This window comes from Tiliqua scincoides, chromosome 2 (assembly GCF_035046505.1).
Source record: "Tiliqua scincoides isolate rTilSci1 chromosome 2, rTilSci1.hap2, whole genome shotgun sequence".
Taxonomy (NCBI): domain Eukaryota; kingdom Metazoa; phylum Chordata; class Lepidosauria; order Squamata; family Scincidae; genus Tiliqua; species Tiliqua scincoides.
In genome coordinates, this window is record NC_089822.1 from 142385690 (window position 1) to 142409074 (window position 23385).

Consider the following 23385-nt stretch of genomic DNA (forward strand, 5'->3'; position numbering starts at 1 on the left):
CAGGTTGTGTACAACTTCGTCTTTTTCTATGGATTCTGATCATTAACATGGAGCTAGAAAAACAAGCCATGCATTAATAGGCTCCAGTGGTGTAACAGCACAATCCTAGGCACAGTTACGCAGAAGTTAGTTCCAGAAGTGAGTTACCCGTAGTTCCAGGTACGAGTGTGTAGGATTGCAGCCTGACAGCCCAATCCTAAGCAGTTCTGCTCAAAAGTAATGTTGAGCCCATTATGTTCAACAGGGCTTGCTCCCAGGAAAGTGTGCATAGGATTTTAGCCTGAGCAAACCAGATGAGACTACAATGTTGCCATTTGCTGGGTGACCATTAAAATCAGATTGGCCAGGCTAGGGCAGCACAGAAATACTAGAGCAGCAGCTGCTTTCAATTGGAAGCCAGAAATGTAATGCTGTCTATCATTCTGATCTTTCTTATCTCAATAACCTGCAACGCTTCAAGAGCATAGGAATAAGGTACACACACCACAGGCATTCCACTCTCCTGTTTTACTTGAGATCTCCACTGCATCAGAGGTAAGAGCACAACTTGTTCTTCTGAATGTGAAAGGAGCACAAGGTACATCTACATTCAAGTGAGCCATACTATGGATTGTTGAACTAGGTGAAATTAAAATTAAAAAGGTTCTGTATGATTACATGAAATAAATTTCAATTTTATTGGCTCTATATAGCACAGACAAATGCAGATTCATACATGCAAATATATTTTCTATTCTAGGATACACCCCCATATGCAGATGATGCATCAAATGCTGTAAAAATAAGGTTGAACAAATGGAGATGCCTGTGGCAGATGCTCTGTGCTTGGGCCAACTCCAATTGTGCGATGATTCCCAGTGATTCACACTACAATCCTATGCGTGTTTACTCAGTCAGTCTTGCTATGTTCAGTGAGGCTCACTCTCTTGTATATGTTTAGGAATGCAGCCTTAGATGAGGGCACGGATCTACTTTTGTTTCAAACATAGGCGCAACTGGCATATCAGCAGAAACTGAGCAAATACACTTCTGGCCACATTCAACACCTGGTTCTCCAAGATCATGGCTGGATCTAGAAACACTTCTGAACAGCAAACCATCCCCTTCAAGAGTTCAGCTCCATTTATAATAGGTACAACTCTCACCTTGTCAGAATTTTCAGTTTAACCCACACCCAGCCCTTTACTGCAGCCATGTACTGTATTGGTTCAGTACATCCATTACCTCCCTGGTACCTGATGAAAAGGAGGGGTAGAGTTGGGTGCAAGTAGCATAGTGATGGCTTCAAACTCCAAACCCCTGAGCAGTCTCTCTCAACTGCTTCATATAGATGTTAGATAGCATGGGACCCCAAGCATCATTGGGCAGATCAACCATCAGTCATCTTTAATAACATACTTGACAGGTAAGAGCGGAACCACCATATCATTGTGCCTTCTAAGCCCATCCCTGCCAGGCAGTTCAGGACAAGATCATGGTCAACAGCATCAAATACTGCCTGAGAGGTCCAGAACCAAAGGATACACTCCCCTGTTCAGTTCCCAGCATAGGGCATTAACCAGAATGACCAAGGTTGTTTAAGTCCCAAATTCAAGCCTAAACCAGGGTTGGAAAGGATCAAAATAATCAGTATCATCCAAGAAAATCTGGAGTTAAAAGACCACTGCTTGCTTCATTATCTTGCTCAGAAATATTAAATTGATAACTGGCTGATAGTTCTTTAGGATAGTAGGATCCAACAATGGCACTTAGTCACAGCTAACTTAATTTGGATACTACCCAATGTCATTCCTGTTACCATTATCCTATCAGGGTGATATCCTGGGGATAACTAATGCTTTCTTCCATCATCCCCATCCAATTTGGTTCAGATTCCAGGACTGCAACAACCTCAACTTGAGTTTGGACATGTGTAAAACTTCAGATCCAAATGTTAATTTTGGAATCTCACAGCAGTAAGCATGGGGGTTGATTGAGAAAGGGCATATTTAGATCTGCCATGCTGACTTTTTAAGTACCAGGAATTAAACCAAAGGGAACACACCATCTGATAGGTGTCAGTTATCTCTGCGTAGTAAAACCTGTTTCTCTTCACTCAAATTAGTATAGGACCAATTCGTGATTAGTATAGGACCCTTATCGTGATTATGAATATAAAGCCTAATGGAAATAGTTATTCCAGATCAGTTACTCTGCAATACAAGGGTGATATCAGCTGTCACTACAAGTGCTTAAACAATTACTCACCCATTTCTTCTATTGAGAAAAACTGCAAAGAAAATTGGCCCAAATGAACAGAAATGCATACAGGGCACATATGAGCTTTGTCTTATATGCCCATTAGTAATCCATCCGCGCCATTTCAGGGGCTGATTCGCAGCAGCTGCTGCTTGCTGTAGGGTCCCTTCTTATGCAAGTTCCAATACTGGAAGCTGACACAGTCCCAATAAGAGCATTACTCCTGCATGTTTTCTTGAGAGATCTGGAGCTTTTCATAATTATTAGTTGGTCAGCCATGTCCTACTTCTCCTAGGCATATCATTGAGCAGTCAACCACCCTAAAATGTTGTATTTTCCTCTGCAACAATGTGCAAGGCAACTCTGCCAGCTCCACCAATGAAATTGTCTGGCAATCTGACTCATCAGCAGGGCAATGGAAATTTCCATCATGCAACTTTTGCTAAATCATGATTATAACCTAGTTCCATCAGGTGGAGCTTACAAAGTATTAAGCCTGCTGAGCTTGTTATGAAGAAGGGAATCAGTCATGTTCAAGTTGCAGTGAATCAGAATAATCCTATTGTAGGTTATTTGAAGCACTCAAGACTCACAGGCTGTAAAAGTGACTGGAATGAAGACACTAGATCAGTTTCTCAGACTGTGGGTCAAGACCCGCTAGCTGAGTTGAGAGTCAATTCCAGGTGGGTCCCCCTTCATTTCAATGTGTATTTTATTTAATATCTTAGATGCGGTGCTACCATGGTATGGGACTGCATTTGGGGAAATATTTCAGATCTGTACTTTTAACAGGCTACTATGTATATGCTTTTAAACAATGATAGCCAATGACACCTTACTCCTAGGTAAGTGCAGCTAGGACTGCAGTCTTTGAAATGGTGGGGTATTTTTTTTTTTTAAGATCAACAACAGCTTGGGAGGGTTAGGAAAGTTATTTTAAATAGATTTTTAAACTTACACTTATTGGAAACTTCATTTTTCCTTAATTTGATTTTGTTCTATGAGGAGTGTTAATGTAGGTTCCAGTGCTACAAAAGTTTGAGAATCACTGCACTATAACAAAACCAGTTATTTCCAAGGATGAAGCCCACCCGCGGCCCCCCGTTCATGTTCATAATCCTACCCCTTGGAAGAAAATAAGTTTGGTTACAAAGCATCATGACAAAACTGCTGATTTCAGAGAATTCAAATTTGATGTTCAGCAAGGTATACTTTTCACTTTTGTTAAAACAAGTTGACCTATTACAGTAATGCTTTGTGTAAGATTCATGCAACTCTCCCCTCCTTTTTGGAATGTTAATAGGGCCACCTTAAAACATTATTAGGCCTAAAGCTTCACCTTGTCTGCACTAAAGAATGGACTACCTTGCTGTAGATTGTTACTGAGCATTCCTTAAATGTTAATTTTATGCATAGGATATAAGAAGTGTACCTGCTTCATACTGGATCTCATGACAGCTGAAACTATCTTCTTTATGGCAAAATACTCATGAGTGTAATTTTTAAAACTAAACCATAGGCTGATTCAGGATGTTCATAGGTTAGCTATAACAGTAAAATCCAACATGAACAGTGACCAAAAAGGTCACCTGAAGCTAAAGGTACATTTTGGCACCTTAGCCTAAACTTGATAGAACAGCAGTTTAAGGACATCTCTCAAACTTGTGAATTATTTCACAAGTATTACCTCATCTTCAACTTTTTAGAACAGACAACCTGGAACCTTTTCAGATGTTCTTTAATGCTCTATGCAATTTCAGATCCTATTTGAAAACCCCATCTACCTACAACTGCTTCAAGTACAGCAATTCTGAAGTCCTCAATGCTTAGTTCACATCCTTGAAGTGATATGGCAGTTATTAACCTACTGTCAACTCTGGTTGGACAGTAGCCAGTGCCTGAATTGAAGAAGCTAGGTTACCAGTATTTGCAGTCATTCCTACTTAACCAGTAACAGGCATACCAACTTTATGTCCTTGGATATTCACACTGCAGTAATTAAAAAGCAAGCTTTAGAACAGACCTAGAACATGCTTAAGCTACTTATTGCTCAAGTTTAATATTCAGTTTGGGGTCCTACTGTAATGGTTAACATAAAACAAGTTAAACACTAACAATACATTGGAGAGATTGTAAATTTCCTGTTGGGTTATTAGCAGTTAGAAGTCAAGGCATTTTGCAGCACCTGTTTGTACAAGATCTCATTTTATGTGTATATTATATTGTGTGTGTATCACTATCATATGTTTAAATGTTTTGAGTAATTGTTTAAACAAGCAAACTGAATTTTCAAATATCTTTATTAGAAGGCCATGCGTTGCCTCCTGTTGCTGTATTTCAAATCACTGTACATTTACTTAGTGAAAACACTGCCTGCATTTTCTAGTACAAAAAACTAAAAATCGTTCAGGAATGTAGAGAATATTCAACTTAAATAGCGGAAAAGTGCACCATAATTACTGCTGCACTGCAGATATTTCTGCATGTTCCATAAGATTTTAAATAACTATCCCGTCTCAATAACACACAATATAAAGAGCAATTATGAAAAAAACAAGACACTTAAATATACTTCTAAGTTATTGGGTATAGTTTGCTGGCATTGGATAACCTATCATAGGCGTAGTGCCAGTAGCAGGGTATGCATACTGCTGTTGGTTCATTGCACTGTGCATGTTTGCCATGCTACTTCCATACTGCTGATCGTAGCCATTCTGGTAAGCTGGAGTGCCAGCCCTAAAGCCACCCTGCATGCCAGCTGCTCCAAAGTTGCTTCCAAAAGCAGTTCCATTACCAAAGCCTTGAGCACCATAGCCACCATTCTGAGCTTTTGCACCGAAGTCTCTCTTGCCCACTGCACCATAGGTTCTCTCAAAGTTTTCCCTCTCTCTAAAACCAAATCCACCTCTTTTGCCCGCAGAATATCTGTCACGTCGGTCACCTCTGGAACGACCTGCAGAGATTAAGATACATTACAAAGCCAATTCCACACTTCCACTCAGACAATCATAACAGGAACTTTGCAGAAAGGCAAGTTCTCTCATCATCTCCCATTTAAAGGCTCATGAACAATTAAAATCATGAGCAGAGTGGCATTTGTACCATATATTCAGAATATAGCATATCCTTGTGCATGACGTTTTACAATGAAAGTTAACTCCCTGCTGCAATGGCCTCATTCTAAAATAGAATGAGACCAAGGATAATCGAGAATGAGCTGGGGAACATGGGGTACAATCACACACTTTGGCTTATAGTGTATCATGAAGACTGGGGGTTAGGCCAAAGACATCATTAAGAAAGCTGGTTTTGAGGGATGCGGTAGAAAAAGTGCAGTAGGCAGTAGCTCCAGGTAGAAGAAACATGAGAAGAGGCTGAAGCGAAGACCACATTTAGAGACCACCTGGCCAAAGGACACCAGAGCAAGTTGAACAAAGGTTACAGAAGGAATGTTTGTATAAAATTTGTACAGAACTGGAGCAGATAGAAATCAGTGTGAGAATTTGACACAGAGAAGTGAATTATTTTTGCAATAGGGTGCTGGATGCTTTATCCATGCAAGATCAAGGAGAAGGCTGCACTTGAAAAAGCAAGTGAGGTATAATCATTGGGGTAAGGACCAATTTTTACAGAGGGGGGAGAAGCAGTTGTATTTTTGCAATGTTGAAGAGGGAGAGAGAACATGATTAGGCCACAAGAAAACAAAGGTGAAAGACATCTTGCCATTCAGAAACACATCCTATAAACAGATAGAGCTATTAAGTCAACCATAAACATTTACCTGAACCTCTGTCTTCAACCAGCTGGAGCAATTTAGGATTGATTGCCTGATTGGCCTCACGAAGTACAGAGATGAGGTCGCTTACTTGCTTTATATTGTTAGGTGTAAAGAATGTGTATGCTGTGCCTGTTTTGGTACTGCGGGCAGTTCGTCCAATTCGGTGGATATAGTCCTCAGAGGAGTTAGGGTAGTCATAATTGATGACAAATTTCACATCTTCCACATCTGTAAAGTGTTGCAGTGCAGCAAAAGCAATGTACAAAATTTTGCACACCACAACAGCCAGATGAAAAAGCAAGTTAGACAAATATATTTTAAGATGCTAACCACTGCAAAGAATGTTAATTATCTATTCCTGCAAAAAAAGAGAAAAGATTCCTGAGGATCATGGATGCATACTCCTCTCTGAAACTCCTTGCAACTCACCCTGTGATCTAAAGCCTTACCACAGAGTGCCCCTACAAAATCAAGTGACATCTGAATGCTTCTTGCAGTAGGACCACTAAGTTCACAGTAGCCTCTTCGTGTGCTCCCAAGGACCTCGATATAAAAATGAGGTCTTGCCACACACCAGAAGCTCAAAAAGAAGGCCACACTGTTCGTCTTGCCAAGACCTTTCAACCGCAGCTGCAAGAAAAACATACCTGTCCCCGAAAGGTCATCAAGTTGTTTTCATGCACTGTGTCTCGTCTAGGCAAGCGCTTCCAAGAAGCCAGCGTTCACTTGAATGTGTCTCTCTCTCTGGCAGGTCTCGACATGACGGTTAGGGTATAGGTGACGGAGGAACTCCAAGTTTGAAAAGCCACTGCTTTCCCATCCCAACTTGTAAATGAGAGGTGGACTTTCAAATTTCATGTGCCAGTACTCACCAATTTGTACAAGGCTCAGTACATTTTAAAGCTGCTCTCTCCATTTCAAAAGTTGGAAAAATTCAGAAACCACTGTAGTTTGCAATTCTTCGACATTTCAGCAAACTCACTGAAATCCAAAGACTCATGGACCACAGCAAACAGGATGCACACAAACTAAGCAGCAGTGCACCACAGGAGTCATGCAGAGCATGGAACAACAGAAATAACCGGGCAAAGTGAACCGTGAATGAAGCTACCGTTTGAGAGAACAGTTTATGGGTCGAAGATTTTTGTCTTTGCCTTTTGAAGATTACTGGCACACAATGCTCAACTTTCACCTCTCTATTGGACTGGAAGCGTCCAGACGATCACTTCCATTAGTCCTCCATCCCCCTCGAGTCCTCCGATTGTCATGCCTAGGCCTTGCCACAAAGACTGCACCTTTATGTGAAAAAACTTAGAAAAATGCAGAGGTTAAAGAAAGCAACGAACTTTCTTTAAAAATTGTGAGCATCACCCAGCATTAGAGTCGTACTAACCTAGACCTCTGGAGGCAACATCTGTGGCAATCAGGATAGGAGCCTTTCCATGTTTGAATTCTGTAATGGAACAGAGTCTATCAGTTTGCTTTATGTCCAGTATCTGACATTTGCAAGTTTACTTCCACCAGTAAACACTCACCATTTAAAACCCAGTCTCGCTCTTGCTGACTTTTGTCACCATGGATACCCATTGCGGGCCACCTGCAATCATAACAATACAGTTTACCAGTTTGGACTATTACTACTAGCTTTTTAGACACAACACAATCTCACATGCTGCTGAACAGTAGCTCATGGGAGCCATATCCAAGACAGATCTTTGGAAAAGGCACACAGGTGGACTTGTCCAAGACAATATAATATTGTCCAGATACGAGGCAGTGAACGCTGAACCATGTAAACTGTTGCAAGTGCCAATCTATGCTGTTAATTGAGTGTAATTCAGTACAATCAAAATAGTCCCATTTTACTACTAAAAACTGTAGAGAAAAACTAGACTACAAAGCTAGTGAACATTATCCCATGAAGGTACTGCAGACGAGAAAGTGTTTCTGCTAATGACATGGGCTATCATAAACACACACAATTTTTCTCTACAGTACAATTGTTTCTCATCCTTAAGTACCTAATAGCACAGGATCCTAAACTTTTAGGATCAGGACTTACCTAAAAAGTTCACTTTACCAGCTGCTCAAGCCTCTGCGGCTATAATAGCGATAGGGCAGCAGTGCTCCCCTCCTGAGTAGCAGCTTGTTCAACTCTTGATGCGTACAGCCTAGTCTGCCTTGTCAGTTTTGCAACTCACCAAAAATTGGATCATAATCCATTGGTTGACCACAGACTCACAGTTTGGGAACTAATGACCTATACTACTAAGTTCAAACACACACTTACCCATCTCTTCTCATTTTTCTAGTAAGGTCATCACATCTTCTTTTGGTCTCTACAAACACAATTGTCTTGTTTTCTTTCTCACTCATAATTTCTTCCATCAATCGAATAAGCCTTTTAGAAAGAAAAAGCAGTCCAATAAGAGCAGGAAGAGCTCTGCAGAAGTTTTACTAAGATTAACACAGTATCAACCACTATCTTTCCTTCATAGCAAAGAAGCCATGGATGTTACTCACTGTTTGTATCAGGGATGGTCAACCTTTCAAGTTTAGGGCTCCTGGACCTTCAGCTATTGTATAGAAGGAATTATAGCAGGTGCAGCTTGCATCTCACAGATAACAAGCTGAACCTGCTGAATTTCCTCCTCTACACAGTTGCTAAAGATTCAGGAGCCCTAAACTTGAAAGGTTGGTCACCCCTAGTTTATAGAGAGATTTTATTTCACTTCTCCAACACCCAATTCAAGGATTATGCCTATTCATATCCTGTGGGCTCAAAGTGATTTACAGCAGTTTCATTAGCAACTGTCTATCCTCAGACAACTAAAAAGCACTTACAAGCCTACATAGCTTAACAAAGAGACAAACTGAAAATTCTATGCATTTCTTAACATTACTTCTCTATTACAAAATTCCTAAAAAAACTTCAGTTACATGTTTACATTAAAACTTCTTGGTTTACTTACTTGTCATCCTTCTCTACATCATGGCACACATCCACTATTTGCAGAATATTGTGGTTTGCGCTTAGCTCCAGTGCACCAATGTTGATGTGCACATATTCCTTTAAGAAGTCTTCTGCGAGCTGCCTAACTTCCTTGGGCCATGTTGCGCTCCACATCAGAGTCTGCCTGTCAGGCTGAATATAGAATTTGACATTTCTCAACATCACCAAGATAAGTCACCCTGTGTCACCTCCCTCTGCCTGCCACACCCAAACAGTAAGTTTAAGATCAAAATACAAATAGGGAAGTAACAAATTTCAAGACAAAGCTCCCCAGTTGTCGACTGACAGATCACTAATGTAGGAAAGTTTACACTTACTCTGATCTGCTCTACTATTTTTCGGATCTGGGGCTCAAATCCCATGTCAAGCATTCTGTCAGCTTCATCAAGGACAAGGTAAGTGCATCTCCTGAGATTGGTTTTTCCAGCTTCTAAAAAGTCTATGAGTCTTCCTGGTGTTGCAATGCAGATTTCCACACCTTAGAAGTAAAGACAGATATTTGGTAGCCATTCTTCTAGGCTGTTTTGAAATCTCTAACAATCTCAGGTATAACTAAATTGAGAACTGCTTCAACAGTCATTCTTTGTAATATCTGAACATCAATTCTATGAAATCTGTGCCTGGCAAAGTTTCATTTCTTTTGCTTGCCCTTTAGTATTACTGCATTTACTTTTCCCAACTCTGTCCCAGAAAACCCTGGTATCTTTCAGGGTTTCCCATGGTATCATTCACTTTTGAAAAGTCTGCTGTGCCATAGCAGCTGTATACATGTTGCTGCAGAGAATACTGGAATGGAGCAGGGCGGAGGATTAAAGAAAAAAAAAACCAGAAAAAAATGAAGCTTCAGCACAGGCATAAATTCCCTACATGTGCCTAAACAGTTAACCACTCATATGGTTAGTTACAGGTAAGCAACCTGTTCTTTTTATACCTCTTTCCAGATCACGTATTTGTGGTCCCTTAGGAGCACCTCCATAAATACAAGTAGACTTCAAACGGCAGGCTCTGCCATACTCAGCAGCCACTTGCTGCACTTGTTGAGCCAATTCTCGAGTTGGTGCCAGCACCAGACACTATGAACAGAAATGCACAAATTAAAACTGCATTCTGGGCTACTTCAAGTTAACCTTATTGACTAGCTTCAATATTACACAAATGGTTTGACGAATTCTAAGACCTATACCCCTTTGCTTTCATTTTTACCATCTATTAGCACACTCAGTTTTATGACTAACATATAGAAGATAAAGCAACATGGTCTATATGATTGCGTATGAATATTCTAGAATACTGACATTCAAAGCAAGTCTCCCTTTTCCATCACTTATCAAGATGCACACTGACAATACTTACAATAGGTCCATCTCCTCTCTCTAGGAATGGCTGATGATTTATATGTACAATAGCAGGCAACAAATACTGTTGAAGAGAGAACAAACAGGTTTTATTTCTTCAAGTGACATCAAATTTATAAATAAAAAACATTTGTTGGTACTGGGGCAGTTACTTACAGACAATGTTTTCCCCGATCCAGTTTGTGCTACTCCAACCATATCCAGTCCACTCAAAGCGACAGGCCAACCCTGTGCCTGAATCGCAGTTGGTTCAGTAAAGTTCTGTCTCTGGATTACCTCCATAACATTTGCTATAAGTGAAAAGTGACCTTGTTAAACCACAAACACGTAGTAAAATAAAGACATGTAATATTTCCAAAAGATATCACAACTTACCAGGAAAGTTAGCTTCATAGAAGTTCATAACTGGTTTTGGACAGCTATGACCTTTAACTGTGATCTCTTTGCTTGCTCTATATTGTTCAATCTCTTGCTGCAAAAGAAAGAGCCATCATCACTCTACAGTCATAATCCACAGTGCAAAATACTACTTCTATATTACAGACATTGATAATTTACAACTTCAGCAATAGATAATACTCATACCATTGCACGCCTAGCTACATCAGGATGTTCTTGGTAGAAGTTCTTCTCAAACTTGGGAAGCTCATCTAGATTCCATTTCTTCTTGGTAAGCTTCTCTCCAGGGTTTCCAAACTTCTTTCCGCCTAAAGAACCCCCTCTACTTCCTCCAAAACGAGGACCACCAAACCTGTAAAAGCAAATTTGAACACTTAATGGTTGTGTTCAAGAACCATTGTACAAAATTCAACCCAAGAACTGAAATCTTTACAAGGGAAACCCCAAAGTGGGAGCGTGTAGGTGGGAGAGCCATTTGAATAGCACATCTGGAGTCAGAAAAATTCTGAGCTGGTAACAAATGGATCATAACACAGTAGACTCCAGCCGGATATTTGGTAAGTGGTGGAGGAGGGCACTCCCTCTCTTCACAGCGTCAGGCTGTGAAGTGGGTGGGGAAGTTATGAAACCAGCAGGGTTCCGGTAAGAAGCCTGCTTCTCTATTCCTTGTGGAGATGCTGCTTCTGTGGAGGTCTCTGAGGGGCCCCTGGCAAGGGCGCCTCTCCCACTGCGGGGGCTCCTGAAGCCTGACCAGTCTTGCTGGTCAGACCAACCCAGTAGGGCTGCTTGCTTGCTGGTTGAACGAAACCAACTGGAGCTCTTGTGTGGCCTGGCCAGCGCGAGGAAGATAATGGTGGGCGCGAGGAAGAGGAAGATGATGGGAGAGGGGAGGGAGGCCGCCAGAAGAGCCACCCACCCACCCTACACAAAGGAGAGCGGGAGCCCAATCCTAGGCGCGTCTCCTCAGAGGTAAGCCCCACTAGGGTCGACGGGGCTTCCTCCCCTGTAAGTGCGGGCAGGGTGGCAGCCCGGAGCGTGGCCCTTTGTCTTTTCCGTCTACGCCACATTTTCCACCCGGCGCGTCCATTTTAACAGCGGGGCGGGGATAGCGAAGGGGAGTGCGAGGAACAAAGGCGGGCGCCGGCATTTTGAGTTCCCCTCAGTCGCCGCATGGCGGGGCCAGCCCTCCACATCCGCCCGCGCTGAACAAAAGGCAAATGGAAGCCGGGCTCTCTCGCGGCGGCTGGCTGCGCTCGAGCGGGGCTCCCCGCCTCCCCCCGCGTAATCGCCTCCCCAGCGGACCCCCACACGCCCCCGCCTCCCCCAAGCGCTTCCTCCTCAGCCTCCGGGCAGCTCCGCCGCCCCCCCCCGCGCCCCCCTCCCGCGCGCCTCCAACAGCTCGTTCGGCCGCCGCCATTTTAACGACCCCGCTCCCGCCGCCCCCCGAAAGAGCGCGGCCGAGGCAGGCGCCAGCCCAGAGTCCATCGGGAGCCGAGCCCCAACGGCTCACCCGCGGTCCCTCTCACTGGAATACCCAGGCATGTTGGCAGGAGCGATCGAGACGGTTGGTGCGAGGCAGAGATGACTAGCCGACGACCGAACGCGAAGCCGATGACGAGGGCGACTGACTGGGAGTGTCCGGCTCGCCGGGTGCCGGTTATATACCCGGCGCGCCGCGAATGCTGGGAAGCCGGCTTGTGACGTCAGCTCAGACCACGCCCCCTGCCCTGTTCCAGTCTCCGAATCTTGCGGATCAAAGATTCCGGGGGGGGGGGAAGGGAGGCGGTGCTAACGCGAGGCCTGTGCGCCTATGAAAGTCAAGGCGCCTCTGTCCGCTCGCCAAGCCGGCCGGCTTCGCTGAGCCTTTCAGGCGGAGGGGAAAGAGGGCCCCGCCCACTTAGGGCTGTCATCACGCCCGCCCTTGCCGAGCGGCCGCGCTCCCAGCGGTCTCGCAGGCCCTGAGAGGCTGCGGCCGCCTGAAGGGCCCCTTCCTTCCCTGCCCCCTAGCGCGAGCTTTCCGTTTAACGCCCCCGGAATGCAAAGCCAGGCATCTTCTGCGCCTGGCTTGCCTTGGAAAAATGTGGGGGGGGGGCAGACAGCATCCTCCCCGCCCGCCTTAGAGCCTCCTGGGTGGCGAGGAAGGGAAGGCCCCTCTGTCCCCCCCAGCCCCAAATGGTTACTCTTAACGCCCTGTGTGCATCAAGTCCCACTGAACCCACCACAGAAGTGCCACTGCTGTCCATGAAGTGCTTCCACTGAGTGAAGCCTCTCTTCTTAACCTTGCCCATGCAGGCTCTGGTCTGGTCACAGGGGCCTGATGTCCCTCACTGGAAACCAGTGGCTCCCATTCCTTAGCAGTCTGCAGACCACTGAGGCAAAAACTGGACCGGCTGTGGGTGCTCTGGTCTCCGCCCTCTCTGGCGGTCCATCTCCCTACGGACTATCAGGGAGGACAGAGAACAGACTGCCCACAGCCACAGCTGACACCTCAGTGGTTGTGGCTCAGGCAGTCTCCACCCTCTTTGGTGGCAATTGTTTGCTCTGCAAGACACTGGAAGTGATCAAAGGCAATCCTTCCCCCAAGACCTCTTGCACCACTTCTTAGGGTCTCACGGACCACAGGCTGGGAACCAGTGTTTGACCTTGGGCACAATCCTAACCCCTTATGTCAGCGCTTTCCAGCCCTGGCATAGCGGTGCCAATGGGACATGCACTGCATCCTGCAGTTGGGTGTCACTCAAGGAGGCCTCCTCAAAGTGAGGGAATGTTTGTTCCCTTATCTCAGAGCTGCATTGCCCTTATGTCAGTGCTGGAAAGCACTGGCAAAAGGGGTTAGGATTGCACCCCTTGACTTTCACCACTTTGCTCTTTCATCTACTTTCAATTATATTTCAAATTTTGTCCACCTCCTTTCCTCTTTCATCCAACTTCCCATAACATTCATATATTTATTTAGGTTGCACGTACCTTTGTGTGTGCTATATTGTTATTTATGTTTTTTTACTGGCCAAAATAAATGCATGCTAACTAAGGGCATAATCTTAACCCACCTTCCAGCATCGACATAAGGACAATGAAGCTCCGAGATAAGGGAACAAACATTCTCTTACTTTGATGAGGCTTCCATGAGGACCACCCAACTGCAGGATGCAGCACATGTCCCATTGGTACAGCTATGCCACTGCTGGAAAGTTGGTTAGCATTTGGGCCTAAGGCTATGTTTTGACATTCATACATTTTTGACTTTCACCCAGGCTCTGGTTCCTAACCAGATGAAAGTGCAAGGTTTGGAAGTAACTCTCCTTTTAAAAAATAACTTTGTGACAATTCCCTTAATACAATATCCTAGCCTTGCAACAGTTCAGCATCCCATTGAAATCAATGAGCTTGAAAGCAGCTAAATCTGTGCTGGATTGGGGCCTGTAGTAATTTGATACAGAAAAATTAGGGGCCAATCTGCATGTATGTAGTTTTCAGCTTGGGACTACAGCATCAAATGCCAACACATCTCTATGCCTGTGTACTATCGCAGCAATGAACACATACTGCATCCTTATATTGCAAGTACAATGTTTTTTTATTGGAATCCATTTATAAACTCAGTTGCCAGTAATCTAGTGATGTATCAAGTATCAATCAAGTGATTTAGCCCTCAGGTACTCCCAGTGTCATATGATGGTTTTTATGTTTGTTTTTTTAAAATTTGTCTTAGGGCGCAATCCTATCCAGCTTTCCAACTCTGGTGTTGCCACAATGCAGCCCCGTCGTAAGGGAACAAATGTTCCCATACCTTAAGAAGGCCCCAGTGACCACCCCTCCACCATAGGATGCAGTGCACACTCCACTGGAACAACTGCACCAGCTCTGTAAAATTGGATAGGATTGGGCCCTTTGGCACCCATAGTAATGGGGGTAAAGTAAGGTTAAAATGTATTAAAGATAGCAACACTTCATATACGTATCTCTGATTCCACTGAAAAATATCCATCTCTAGTACAGTTCTGCCTGTTACTCAGGCAGAACTCAAACACACAACTGATTGTAAATCGATCACAAGTTTGTAACAATCTAAGGCAGCCATTTTCAACCATCATGCCATGGCACACTGCTGTGCTTCAAATGGTCTGCAGGTGTGCCTTGGGAATTTGGGGGAGGGTCATTTTATTAGTAGGACCCCTGCTATCTGGGTAAGAGGCACTTTTTTCAAGTGGGTGCGCTTCTTTTATTTAGCAGAGTAACTGGCCCTCCTCACTCCACCAGTGTCTTTTCTAGTGGCTGTCTGCTGGTGTTCTTTTGCATCTTTTAGATTGTGAGCCCTTTTGGGACAGGGAGCCATTACTTATTGATTTTCTCTGTAAACTGCTTTGTGAACTTTTCATTGAAAGGTGATATATAAATACTGTTGTTGTTAGGACCACTGGGGAATGCGAGTCCTCCACCAACAGCATGGTGTGCCTTGTCAATTGTCAAAAAAACCAATGGTGTGCTTTGACAATTTTAGTATCTTATCTGTGTGCCATGAGAGGTTGAAAAATCACTGAGCTAAGGTATGATTCAGCTGGATCAAGAACTTTACCTATACAGTGGACCCTCCCTTTACAATGGATTCACTTCACAAAAAAACACACACAAGATTCACTATACACTATAGATTCACACAAGATACACACAAGATTCATTATAGTTTTATTTAAAATAGGCCCACAACTGTCATCCATACGACCTCACAGGTGATAGATACACCAATCAGTGATGCAAATACAAGCATTTGGTAGTGTCTCGGCCAATAGCAACTTTCTTCATTGTGGCTGTGTGTATGGAGGGAAGGATATAGCTCATACAAATGTTAATGCAAATGTAAGCTTTCCTAGATAGCATCTCAGAGCCCAATCCTGTGCTCAGTGGCAGGGCTCCCACTGTGCTAGCTCAGCGCTGGCCAGTGCTGGACTAGTGTGGGGCGGTCGCCCAGCTTCCGTGGCTTGGTGGTCTCCTGGACCGCAGAACCACAGCACGGAAGGTGGGGGGGCTGGGGCATGAAGGAGGCGTTCCGGGAAGGGGGGAAGCCGTGGGGGGGCAGAGAGAGGGCAGGGGGAGGCGTGCTGGGGGGAGGGAGGGAGGCGGGTCGCGGAGCTCTGCTCTGCAGGATCCAAGGCGCTTGTGTAGGGCTTTGCGCCCTACACGAGTGCCTTTACCTTACTGCTGACCTTTTGGTCCGCCGTAAAGTGAGTAGCCCCATTGTGGGGCTGCTTACCTTACCTGAAGAAAGGGACGAAAGTCCCCTTCTCCCGAGGCGCCTCCCACGATAGCCCAGGAGGCACAGGATCCAATGGCAGCCGTTCTCAGTGCTGCTGAGCCTGGGCGTCCCTGGCAGCTCAGGACTGGGCTGTCAGTTGGGAGCCAGCATTTAACATCCTGGCTGTGTGCATTGTGGGAAAGATATAGCCTTGCAATTTGTGTTTATAGTTACAATAAACTGTTAACTATAGCCCTTAAAGAGCACAGTAGGCACCTTTTAAATAATCTTTTAGACAGGGAAATAACTTAGGTTCCAATCCTATCCAACTTTTCAGCACAGGTGCAGCTGCAATGCAACTCTGAGGTAAGGGAACAAATGTTGCCATACCTTGGGGAGATCTCTGTGACTGCCTCCCCACCACAGGATGTAGTGCATGCCCCACTGGCACTGAAAAACTGGATAGGATTGGGCCCTTAGTTCTGTGAAAGAAACTTCCAATGTCTTGGAATGAATTACCAAAAAACAACATTATTGGGTTCCTATTACAATGTTTTAACAATGCAATGGTGTTTCCAGAATAGATTACCACTGTAAAGTGTACACTGTAAAAAAAGCCTTTTAAACAAATATCCTGTTTAAAAAAGTAATCAAGTGCTTTACAGAGTCTCAATTATGAAATTAGAATGACTAAAGAATTATTAGATTCTTGGGCAATTTTAGTTGCCACTATTTGTTGTAACTAGGCTACTGTGTCTTTAACAAAAGGCATGAAAAGTAGAAATTCAACCAATCAAACCCAATCAACCAATCAATTCCCCTCACTGCATCTCTTTAGCACGAAAATCTGCATCCACTGAATTTCTGCTGCAGAACTAGGGAAAGCCCTATTTACAATCAAGCCAAGATTCAATGACATCCTTCAGTCTCAGAAGACTATGGTTTCCTGCTCTGAATGGTGGTTCTGGAACAGCGTGTAGTGTGGCTGAATAGGCCAATTCGGGAGTGACAATACCTTCCACACTGGGAGCAAATGTAGACTGCCCTAGTCTGTCTCCCTGGCTACGGGCCTTCCTTCTTTGCCTCTTTGCCTCAGTCTGTTGGGCAAGTGTCTCTTCCACCTGGGAGAGACCATGCTGCACAGCCTGCCTCCAAGCTGGACGCTCAGAGGCCAAGGTTTCCCATCTGTTGAGGTCCATTTCTAAGGCCTTCAGATCCCGCTTGCAGATATCCTTGTATCGCAGCTGTGGTCTACCTGTAGGGCGCTTTCCCTGCACGAGTTCTCCATAGAGGAGATCCTTTGGGATCATCCATTCTCACGACATGACCAATCCAACACAGGCATCTCTGTTTCAATAGTGTATAAGTGCTAGGGATTCCAGGACTGTGTTGTTTGGAACTGTGTCCTGCCAGGTGATACTGAGGATGCATCGGAGGCAGGTCATGTGGAAAGCATTCAGCTTCCTCTCCTGTTGTGAGTGAAGAGTCCAGGACTCACTGCAGTACAGAAGTGTATTCAAGACGCAAGCTCTGAAGACCTGGATCTTGGTATGGTCCGTCAGCTTCTTGTTGGACCATACTCTCTTTGTGAGTCTGGAAAACGTGATAGCTGCTTTACCAATGCGTTTGTTTAGCTCGGTATCGAGAGAAAGAGTGTCGGAGATCGTTGAGCCGAGATACACAAAGTCATGGACAACCTCCAGTTCATGCGCAGAGATTGCAATGCAGAGAGGTGAGTCCACATCCTGAACCATGACCTGTGTTTTCTTCAGGCTGATTGTCAGTCCAAAGTCTTGGCAGGCCTTGCTAAAACGATTCATGAGCTGCTGAAGATCTTTGGCAGAGTGGGTAGTGACAGCTGCATCGTTGGCAAAGAGGAAGTCACGAAGACATTTCAGCTGGACTTTGGACTTTGCTCTCAGTCTGGAGAGGTTGAAGAGCTTTCCATCTGATCTGGCCCGGAGATAGATGCCTTCTGTTGCAGTTCCAAAGGCATGCTTCAGCAGGAGAGCAAAGAAAATCCCAAACAAGGTCTGTGCAAGAACACAGCCCTGCTTCACTCCACTTCATATGTCAAAGGGGTCTGATGTGGAGCCATCAAAGACTACCATGCCCTTCATGTCCTCATGGAAAAACCTGATGATACTGAGGAGCCTGGTGGACACCTGATCTTGGGAAGAATCTTGAAAAGTCTGCCCCTGCTGACCAGGTTGAAAGCCTTTGTGAGATCTATGAAGGCTATAAAGAGTGGCTGTCATTCCCTGCATTTCTCCTGCAGTTGTCTAAGGGAGAATACCGTATCAGTGGTGGACCTGTTGGCTCGGAACCCACACTGTGATTCTGGGTAGACGCTCTTTGCAAGTACCTGGAGCCTCTTCAGTGCAACTTGGGCAAACAGCTTCCCTACAATGCTAAGGAGACAGATGCCACAGTAGTATTGCAGTCACCCCTGTCGCCTTTGTTCTTGTACAGTGTGAGGATGTTTGCATCCTTCATATCCTGTGGTACTCCACCTTCTCTCCAGCAGAGGCAGAGGATTTCATGCAGCTCAGTGACGATGATCCCTTTGCAGCACTTTAGGACTTCAGCAGGGATGCTGTCTTTCCCTTGCCAGAGGCAAGGGAGTCCAGAGCCACATTAAGTTCTGCTAGGGTTGGTTCACTGTCAAGCTCTTCCAACACAGGCAGGCACTCAATGTTGTTCAGTGCTTCTTCTGTTACTACATTTTCTCTGGAATATAGCTCAGAGCTGCACCCAGCATTCCATCTGCTGTGCCCAGTCCTGGATGACCTCGCCTGTGGCAGACTTCAGAGGGGCAATTTTCTTCTGTGTTGGACCTAGGGCCTGCTTGGTACCATCATACATCTCCTTGAAGTTGCCCGTGTCAGCTGCTATCTGTATCTGGGAACAGAGTTGGAGCCAGTAGTCATTAGCACATCTCCTGGCAATCTGCTGGACTTTGCTGCAAGCAGCTCAGAGGACCTGCAGGTTGCACTCACTGGGACAGGCTTTGTATGCTGCTAGAGCTCTCCTCTTTTCCTCAGTGACTGGTGTCAGCTCCTCAGAGTGGGCTTCAAACCAGTCTGCCGTCTTGTTGGTCTTCTTGCAGAATGTGGACAAGGCGGTGTTGTAAACAGCATTTTTTGAAATGTTCCATCTGTTGAATGCATTTGCGTTGGCCGGGCCTGGAAGAGATTCCTCAAGTGCTTGTGCAAATGCCTTCACTTTTCCATGATCCCGGGTCTTGCTGGTATCAATGTGAGGTCTTCCTTCCTTTTTCGTGTGATACAGTCTCTTTGTTCGCAGTTTCACTTTGCTGCACACCAGGGAGTGGTCAGTGTTGCAGTCAGCACCCTGATAACTGTGTGTGATCTTCATACTGGGAAGGCTGGAGCGTCTGGTGAGAATCAGGTCTAGCTGGTGCCAGTGCTTTGATCTTGGGTGTCTCCAAGAGACTCTATGTTGCGGCTTCATGTTGAAGAACGTGTTGCTGACGCAGAGACCATGATGACAGCAAAACTCTAGCAGGCGTTGGCCATGTTTGTTCATCTTCCCAGTGCCAAAATGACCTAAGCAAGTGGGCCATGAGCTGTGATCAGCACCAACTCTAGCACTGAAATCGCCGAGGATGAACAATTGCTCTTTCTCGGGGACTTTCTTGATAGTGGTGGCCTGGTTGTTGTAGAATTTGTCTTTATTTTCTGCTAGAGATGGCAGAGTCGGTGCATATGCACTGATAAGAGTAACCAGTCCCTGCCGATGAGTAGAGCTGCAGGGACAAAATTCTTTCACTTCTGGCAGTATTTGGGATGATGAATCCCAGCAGGGTATTTCTGACTGCAAAGCCAACGTCATGTTCCCTCGTCTTGTTTAGTGGTTTTACCTGCTAGAAAAATGAGAAATTTCTCTCGACAGATCCTGAATCTGGCAACCTCGTCTCTTGAAGGGCAACAATGTCCATCTGCAGTATGCTCAGCTACATGTCGATGACAGCTGTTTTGCATGCATCGTCTGTTTGTTGCAGGTTGTCAGAAAAGTCAGGTGTCATTGTCCTAACATTCCAGGTGCCCAGCTTTAGGGCAGGAGTTTTCTTTTTTCTTTTGCATGGTGCAGAGTTGTCAATCCGCTTGTCTGTTTTCACCCTAAACCCCATGCACCCTATGAGGTTAACGGACTGTGGCGGGGCAGCACCTTACTGGCTGGGGACTGCCCAGCTTAAGGCGGGTGGTAGCTGCCCAATGAGATGCAATGACCTCTCCCACCATCAGAAGCAGCCCCTGGTGTCACACACTACGCCAATCGAGTGAAGACTTATAACTGGTAAACTACCGCTTCCTGTGTTTTGCCGACACCGTATGGTGAAGTTGGAGTGTCCTCTCCAGTGCGCGAAGCCTGGGTAAAGTAGATATGGAGGAAAGACTGTTACCCATGCAGCAAATCCCCCCTCTCCACATCACTGAAATGGTCCAATGGAAAGGCAGAAGCCAATACAGTTGGTTCCGTCAGTGTCACAGGAGTTGCCAGAGTGTGACTGTATACATCTGCGAACTGCTTCAGGGATTCTGGCTCCAGATTTGGCCTCGAGGTTAATTCCTGAACCCCTTTCCACAACTGGATTCAGCTACAAGGCAGTGGAGGTTTGGGATCAGAGTTTTCCTTTTCTCAGATGAGCTGCCTTCCCAAGCTAAGGAGTCCAATCTACCCGGTTATCACCTTTCATAACACTGTGCCAATGCAATCAGTGTAACTTTAGTGCAGTTCTATAAAACTCATATATTCCTTGCAAGAATTTTGTTTCTTATTAAAAACACTTGCTGCCTTTCAGTTCCATTAATGAGACCACTATGATGGAAAACATTGATACTTTTTAAAAAGATAGGATCAGTTTTCTGCAATATCATATCCAACCTCAGTTTAGTGAGTGTACATTTTACATGCAAATTATGTTTTAGCAATAAAAGTACACCCATACAAGACAACCAGCTCACATTCCCTACCCCACTGCAAATTATTAATGGTTGGAAAAGGGAACACAGCAATCAAAGCACAGTAGTACTTTGTTTTATAACAACCACACAAGGATAGGGACATCATCAATGTACTGAGGCAGCCCAGTTGATACCAGGAGTACACAAGATAGGTGATAAACAGCACACATGTAGATGGACACACACCCCTTGCTGTCTAGGATCAATCACGGCATCCTCAGACATCAGCTTGCACCAGCACAACAAATCTTTGCACAGGCACAGGAAGTCATAGTGACAGCAACACCACACCTACACAAAAGGCAATACAGTAATGTATAAAGGGATTTGTTTCCAGTGAGTAACATAGGATTACAGCCTATGTCTTACCGAATGCAATGGGCTGAGTAAAATCACCATTTTCAAACACCTCTAGTAATGTTACCATATGCTGTTTTGCTACCACTTACAAAAAAAAAAGATAAAAAAGAACCAACTGGAAATGAAGTGATAACTCCCATAAGCATTAGCATTTTGCAAGGGGAGAAAAAAGAGACCTGGAAGTAATACTGAAAGTGCACGGCAGCAAGCGCTGAAGTAATATTAACAACAACAAAGTGCAGCAGTTACCAGATTTCTCACAGGACCTTTATACATATGGACACAGTGTCCACTGAGATTCAACTCTGTTTCTATAAACAGCATCATCTTTCTAAATGCAAGAGCCACTGCTGAACAAAGGGACAGTTCACACGACAAACCAATATTGAATATCAAATCCTGTATTGCTTCTAACTTCCAGTAAAATGTTTCAAACAGGGAGGTCAGATGCATATTGGTGAGTTAGGCTGCAATCTTATACACACTCAGGAGTAAGTTCGAACTCCAGTGAAGTGTACTTGAGTAGACATGCATTGGATTGTGCTTTAGACACTCACACAGTCCTATCTCATTTCATCCTTGGAAACTTGAAATTACCTTGAGAGGGTCTGTGTGTGTGCGTGTGCATGTACAAGAGATGCTAAGTTTAAGCTTTAATACTGGTTTCTGAGAGATCATAGCGCTGCAGCAGTATATTACTCTTGCAGCAACCATCATACATAGTAAAGTAGACACAAAGACATAGTTTGCTTGCGTGTCTAGATAATCCAAGTAAACTCCACAAGCAAAATCCTAACCACACACAGGAAATAAATGAGAAACAGTCAGCCAATGGATATGATATCTGGCTGGGCAATGCATGCTTAGGATTCCACAAATGTACATATTTGGTTTTAAACTTATCTGTTTTACTGTATTTTCCAATTATTGCAGATATTTCCTATACTGAGGAAAATGTGACACCTACAATATTTTGGGACATTATGTCACATTCGCCTCTGCTACACTGAGCTCAGCTAAATTCAGAACTACAGTATTTACCAATTTTCCATAATGTATAAAAGATAAAATAAAGTGACTTATTGCTGGTCAATATGAAAGACCTGAGTCTAACAAATGGTAGATTAAATGAAACAACAAATAAGACTCCGGTTTCTTACTTAAGAACATAAGAAGAGCCCTGCTGGATCAGGCCAAAGGCCCATCCAGCTCAGTTTCCTGTATCTCATGGTGGCCAACCAAATGCCTCAGGGAGTACACAAGACAACAAGAGACTTGCATCCTGGTGCCCTACCAAGCATATGGTATTCTGAGGTAGCCTACTTCTGGAATCAGGAGGTTGCACATACCATCATGGCTTGTAACCTGTGATGGACTAATAATAATAATACTAGTATTTATATACCACCTTTCTTGTCATTGGATTTCACTTCCAACTTTATTCAAGGTAGTTAGGCTTCCTAAATCCCTGTAGGGATTTTTACAACTACGGATTCTATCTAGTCCATCACAGTCTGGTCACTTTCTGGCTAAATCACCTTGCCCACATAGCTGATGGCACCCCACTCCACTGCGTGGGGGTGGCTTCTCTCACCAGCTGGGATGACTCATCTCAACAGCACTTTCTACAGCTCTCAAATACTTCTGGTTGTTTCAGACTGCATTCCCAGCTGCTCTTCAGGCTTCATAGGCAATAGTTCTACCACTCAGCCAGACCTCCTGCCCTCCAGAAATTTGTCCAATCCCCTTTTAAAGGCATCTAGGCCATATGCCATCACCACATTCTGAGGCAAGGAGTTCCACAGACTAATTACACACCAGGTAAAGAAATATTTTATTCTGTCTGTCCTATCTCTCAACACTCAATTTTAGTGGCTGTCCCCTGGAACTATAAAACAGTTCCAATTATAAAACTTTGTAAGCTGCCATGGGCATTTGCTTCAGCATGGGAAAGGTGGGATATAAATTTCTTAAAGAAATAATAAGGAAATAAACTCAGTGGTCCTATTCCAGCTCCAGCC

The 23385-nt window shown here is 44.5% G+C and overlaps 2 protein-coding genes across 4 annotated transcripts in view; one reads left to right on the top strand and one right to left on the bottom strand.

Moving 5' to 3' along the window:
• Window positions 1-4520: 4520 nt before the first annotated feature.
• DDX5 (DEAD-box helicase 5) lies at window positions 4521-12415 on the bottom strand. Of its 3 annotated transcripts, none has more exons than XM_066613559.1 (13): window positions 12318-12415; window positions 10970-11135; window positions 10760-10856; window positions 10541-10674; window positions 10383-10448; window positions 9961-10102; window positions 9347-9507; window positions 8989-9161; window positions 8307-8417; window positions 7552-7613; window positions 7410-7469; window positions 6020-6244; window positions 4521-5191 (listed from the first exon to the last, which is right to left on the bottom strand). In XM_066613559.1, the coding sequence occupies exons 1-13, from the start codon at window positions 12323-12325 to the stop codon at window positions 4818-4820; spliced, it is 1779 nt and encodes a 592-aa protein (XP_066469656.1). In that variant the 5' UTR covers window positions 12326-12415; the 3' UTR covers window positions 4521-4817. The 3 variants fall into 3 exon arrangements, with proteins under 3 accessions (XP_066469656.1, XP_066469655.1, XP_066469658.1); XM_066613558.1 differs by having other exon boundaries at window positions 12294-12415; XM_066613561.1 differs by lacking the exons at window positions 4521-5191; window positions 6020-6244 and adding an exon at window positions 6251-6374 and having other exon boundaries at window positions 12294-12415.
• The window catches only part of CEP95 (centrosomal protein 95), a 57241-nt gene continuing 45382 nt past the window's right edge, over window positions 11527-23385 (top strand). The window contains exon 1 of the mRNA XM_066613557.1: window positions 11527-11752. The gene's annotated coding sequence lies outside the window, so the exon portion shown is untranslated. The remainder of the gene's footprint in view (window positions 11753-23385) is intronic.